The sequence below is a fragment of the Anastrepha obliqua genome, chromosome 3, assembly GCF_027943255.1.
Source record: "Anastrepha obliqua isolate idAnaObli1 chromosome 3, idAnaObli1_1.0, whole genome shotgun sequence".
Taxonomy (NCBI): domain Eukaryota; kingdom Metazoa; phylum Arthropoda; class Insecta; order Diptera; family Tephritidae; genus Anastrepha; species Anastrepha obliqua.
In genome coordinates, this window is record NC_072894.1 from 22,348,017 (window position 1) to 22,352,726 (window position 4,710).

The 4,710-nt window shown below is 41.4% G+C and overlaps 1 protein-coding gene across 1 annotated transcript; it reads left to right on the plus strand.

The window, feature by feature from the left end:
* Positions 1–2,081: 2,081 nt before the first annotated feature.
* Positions 2,082–4,081, plus strand: LOC129241864 (fork head domain-containing protein crocodile). The gene has a single exon (XM_054878407.1). The coding sequence runs from the start codon at positions 2,256–2,258 to the stop codon at positions 3,804–3,806; it is 1,551 nt and encodes a 516-aa protein (XP_054734382.1). The 5' UTR covers positions 2,082–2,255; the 3' UTR covers positions 3,807–4,081.
* The last annotated feature ends 629 nt before the right edge of the window (positions 4,082–4,710 follow it).

Consider the following 4,710-nt stretch of genomic DNA (forward strand, 5'->3'; position numbering starts at 1 on the left):
TGAAAATTTGAAGCACTTCAGGAGGAGGCTAATAAAATGTTTTGTTTAAAGAAAACTGAGAGGATGAGGAGGAGTCATATCCGCATAAAAATCCTCTGTTATTGTAGTGTTCTCTTTTTAAGGATTGTTGATTATGAAAAGGTGTGTGGTTAAATATTACTTTTAACTGAGTTAATAAATATTGAAGGTGGGCCTGCAAAACCCAATGCCGAGTATATATTTTAGTGAGATAGTCGTATGAATGTCAAACTTATGTAGATACTCTTACCATACTACATATAACCTGATCAAATACTTTCGATATAAATAAATGACAGCCATGGGGACGTACGGTGCTACCTAAAGCACAAGGAATACGACCGATTTCAAAATGTTCATATTTATAGTTACGTATGCATATAATGTTATTTTAGCGGTAGTAAGTAGGTCTCATTACAAAAATATTACTTTCTTTTTTATTAATAAACATACATACATATGTATGTATGTATATGATAATAGAACTGTTTTTAGTTTTGCCATTCAAGCGCACCATCTCACTCTAACTGATTGCCTGAAAATCATTCAAATTTTCACGCTGCTAAATATGAATGACGCCGGCGGCAAGTGCTAAGTGCCAATAGCAAAAACAGCAACAACATTATTAGTGAAAACAACAACATGCGTAAAACCGCAAATGCACTGGAGGACAACAATAAATGCGGGAGCAGTAAAACAACAGTAGGTGGCTGCTATCACCGTGCAAACAACAAAATATGTACATCTCATGCATGTACTCGTATTCATATACGAGCTATACCCACACACAACGGCCTGAACTTCATCCTACACAAATACTAAAGTGTTGCTATTGCGCTGAATGGTTGAATCTTCACTTTCTGACTGCCACTAATACAAAGTAAGATAACAAACACACACAGCCCCACATGCACGCATGTATGCATCACATACTCTCTTGCTGCACATCCTCCACTACATTGTAACGTCCTGATTAGTTGGTTGTTTTCATAGCTGTACGTGCATGGTGGTGGTGGAATGTGTTGTTCTTATTGTTGTAGTTGTTGTTGTTGACTGGATGGATGGTGGATTTTCACAAAAGCAACAAATGCATACACACACGTATCTATATGCCTTCCATTCCATTGCCTTTTACATAGGCGCACTGAGAGCAGAGCGCAAGAGCACTAACACCAACATTAACGCAAAGTGCCGGTGAACTTCTACACACACACACATTAGCGCAAGTTTTCATAAATCCAGCCATTCAGGCATTCCACAGTCTTGTAGTGTACGCGTGTGTGCGTATGTTTTGGTGTGTTTCTGTTCGCTATGCCCTCCTTCCCGCTCATACGCGCATCTACACTGCTCCTTGCTGTTTTGTGTTGCGTTCGGACTCGAGGTGAATGTTATTTCAGCTACAGATTCAGTATCTGACGTGTTACTATCTGGAACGGATCGTTGAGCTCGGTGAAGTGCTTCTCTCAGAAAAAACAAAATAAAAACAGCAAGGCAATAAGAAGTAGACAAACGGCGTTTAAAAGTGGAAAGGGAAAATAAAAGTAATATAGAAAAAACAACATACATTTTACAACCACTGTGACTAATTTACACACCACTTTAATGTCAATAGTTTTTATTGGATGTTCTTTCGTTCGCTTAGTGAAACGCGTCCATTGAGATCATGTAAAAATAATAAAATAACATTTGATTAAAAAAAAATATTATAAAAGAGGTACATCTATGTGAAGCAACGCAAAAGCTGCGAGTATTTTCATAGACGCGTCAAGAACCTGCGACAACACACACAGCTGTAAAACCGGAGTTTACTTAAAAAATATAAACAAGGGAAATTAAGTAAATATTTGCTGAGTAAATAAAGAATTTAGCGAATAGGACTCGCGGCTTGCGAAAACAAATACGTGCGCCATGCATCCGAAGCCAAACTAAACAATAGTGATTTGTGCATGCAAACTTGCGAAATAAACTAAGTGTTTTTTTTTTAATTAACCGAAGTGCTGATAATAAGCCAAGTCAAAGTGCTAAAAATAAAACGAACATGAATTTGAATTAGCGCTTTGTGCCCGAGTTTCCTATACTTTTTTTTGTCAAAAGTGACTAAAGTTTTTCTCAGCATATGCGTCGGCACAATAATAATAAATCCAACGCCACAAACTATCAAACCATCTCAACCAATTCTACTTGATACTCTTCTTTGCGGTTATTCATCTGCGATATCTAGCACATCATCCATCACAATGCATACACTGTTCACCGATCAAAATTCGTTCTCGCGCCATTACGCGCAGACCGCCGGCTATCCCAGTGCCGCCACCGCCGGCGCTATGACAACTGCTTCGGCGGCCGCCGCTGCCCACTACGCTTACGATCAGTATTCGCGCTACTCCTATCCGGCGAGCGCTTACGGTTTAGGCGCTCCACACCAGAATAAGGAGATTGTAAAGCCACCCTATTCCTACATCGCACTCATAGCGATGGCCATTCAGAACTCGGCCGACAAGAAGATCACTTTGAATGGAATCTATCAGTACATAATGGAGCGATTTCCCTATTATCGCGACAATAAACAGGGATGGCAGAACTCAATACGGCATAACCTCAGCTTAAATGAATGCTTTGTGAAGGTGGCGCGTGATGACAAGAAACCTGGTAAAGGTTCATACTGGACACTCGATCCCGACTCGTATAATATGTTTGACAATGGTTCGTTTTTACGACGGCGTCGTCGTTTCAAGAAGAAGGATGTTCTGCGCGAGAAGGAGGAGGCCATGAAGCGCCAGGCGATGATGAACGAAAAACTGGCCGAGATCAAACCGCTTAAGCTGATGACGAATGGTATTTTGGATCCCAAGCATATGGCTGCACATGCCCATTTCAAAAAAGAGCCAATCATGGAGTTGGGTTGTCTTGCCGGCAAAGATATGCACACCGGTTTGAGCACTGCCATGCTGAATTCATGCCACGACAGTTTGGCGCAAATGAATCACCTCACCGGTTCAGTGGAGCATGCCGGTTTCACCGTTGACTCATTGATGAACGTCTACAATCCACGCATACACCATAGCGCCTATCCCTATCACCTGAACGAGGATAATTTGGCCGTCGCCTCAACACAGATGCACGCCCATCACGCTGCTGCCGCGCACCATGCCCAACTACGTCATCACCACGCTGCCCACGTCTCACACACGCATCCGCTAACGCCTGGCGGACATGCAGGTGTACAACTGGGCGGCGCAACCACCATATCAACGGGTGCATCGCCCACAACGATCTCAACTTCACATGGACCCACACATGGTGGCTGGTACACACCTGAAACGCCACCCTCTGAGCCGATCGGCAACGGTGCTGCCGGTACACCGACGAATAATAATAACAACAACAACAGCAATCATAATCAAAACGGCTCAGCAGGTGTGCTGGTGGGTAATCAAAATCACGCGTCGGCAATTACGGTCACCAGCAGTCCGTCGGCTGTTGTGGGGGGCGTCGTCACCGGACACACATCACTGGGTTTCCGCGATATGCTCTTCGAACATAACCAGCCTTGCCAAATGGACACGAGCAGTCCAAATGGCAGCCTTCAATCCGCTAGCCCACCGACAAGCGCTAGCGCAGCGGCAGCATCAGCTGCAGCGGCGGCATCCGTCATCAGTAGTCATCATCACCACCATCACCATCATCTGAGCGGGAACTTAGGGAATTTAAGTAATCTTAGCAATTTAAGTCATTACCGCTCGCACGTAAGTCACTACCAAGACTATGGCATTAAGTATGGTGCCTAAGTGGGTGGTGCGGCAGCAAGTAATGGAGTTGCTGAGGGGTGTAAATTTGGTGTTGCTTTTACATGATACGAGTATACGTCTATAGAGAGGTGGCGCTTAGCGTCTCAAAGGTGGTAAGCCCGCAGCTGGGAATACGTGTCGATAAATAGTGTACTTAAAAGGGCTGACAGAAAGGAAAAAAATTTAATTTGAATCGGCAGTCGGATGGCATGCGTTAAACAGCTTTCAAGGCTCCAGCTTAAGAACAACGATCTTTAATTAGTTTTAGTCGTTTATCTCAACTAAGGTATACGAATTTATATTCTAAGTGTTATAGTTATACCATAGAGTTAAATATTTATGTTTCTTAATATATTTCCACACATTTACCACAAACTTAACAGTTACAACAATAATGTGAGCGAAGTGATCGTAGAAAGAGCAAAGAAACATTTTTCTTATTCCTTATTTACTTTGGTTTGCCAGCAGTCCTTGTTATACATCGCATACATAGGCAAGTGATGAGTCGTTTGTTGTTATTTTTTTTAGTTAAAAATTCATTTTTTTACAATTCATCGAATACGATCACTTCACGCACAGCGGTCGATATGTACATATTTTTGCATTCACCCATTTAAAAACAAGTGCATTAACATTTGTTTCAAATATTTATTTATGTAGGCAGTCCGTTGTCTTTAGTCACTTTATTGAAAAAGAAAAAATAAATAAATCAATAGAACAGCATAGCGAAAAGGCGAAAATTCAAAGAGCATTTTTTAAAACGAAAAATGTTTACGTGTAAATTAGTATACATAAATGGTATCGATACACATATTTGTTGTTGCATTTTAAGTAAAACAAAAACAAAAACGAAATATGTAAGTACATAAGTTTTAGCGAATAGCAAAGGAAATTTGTGATGCAT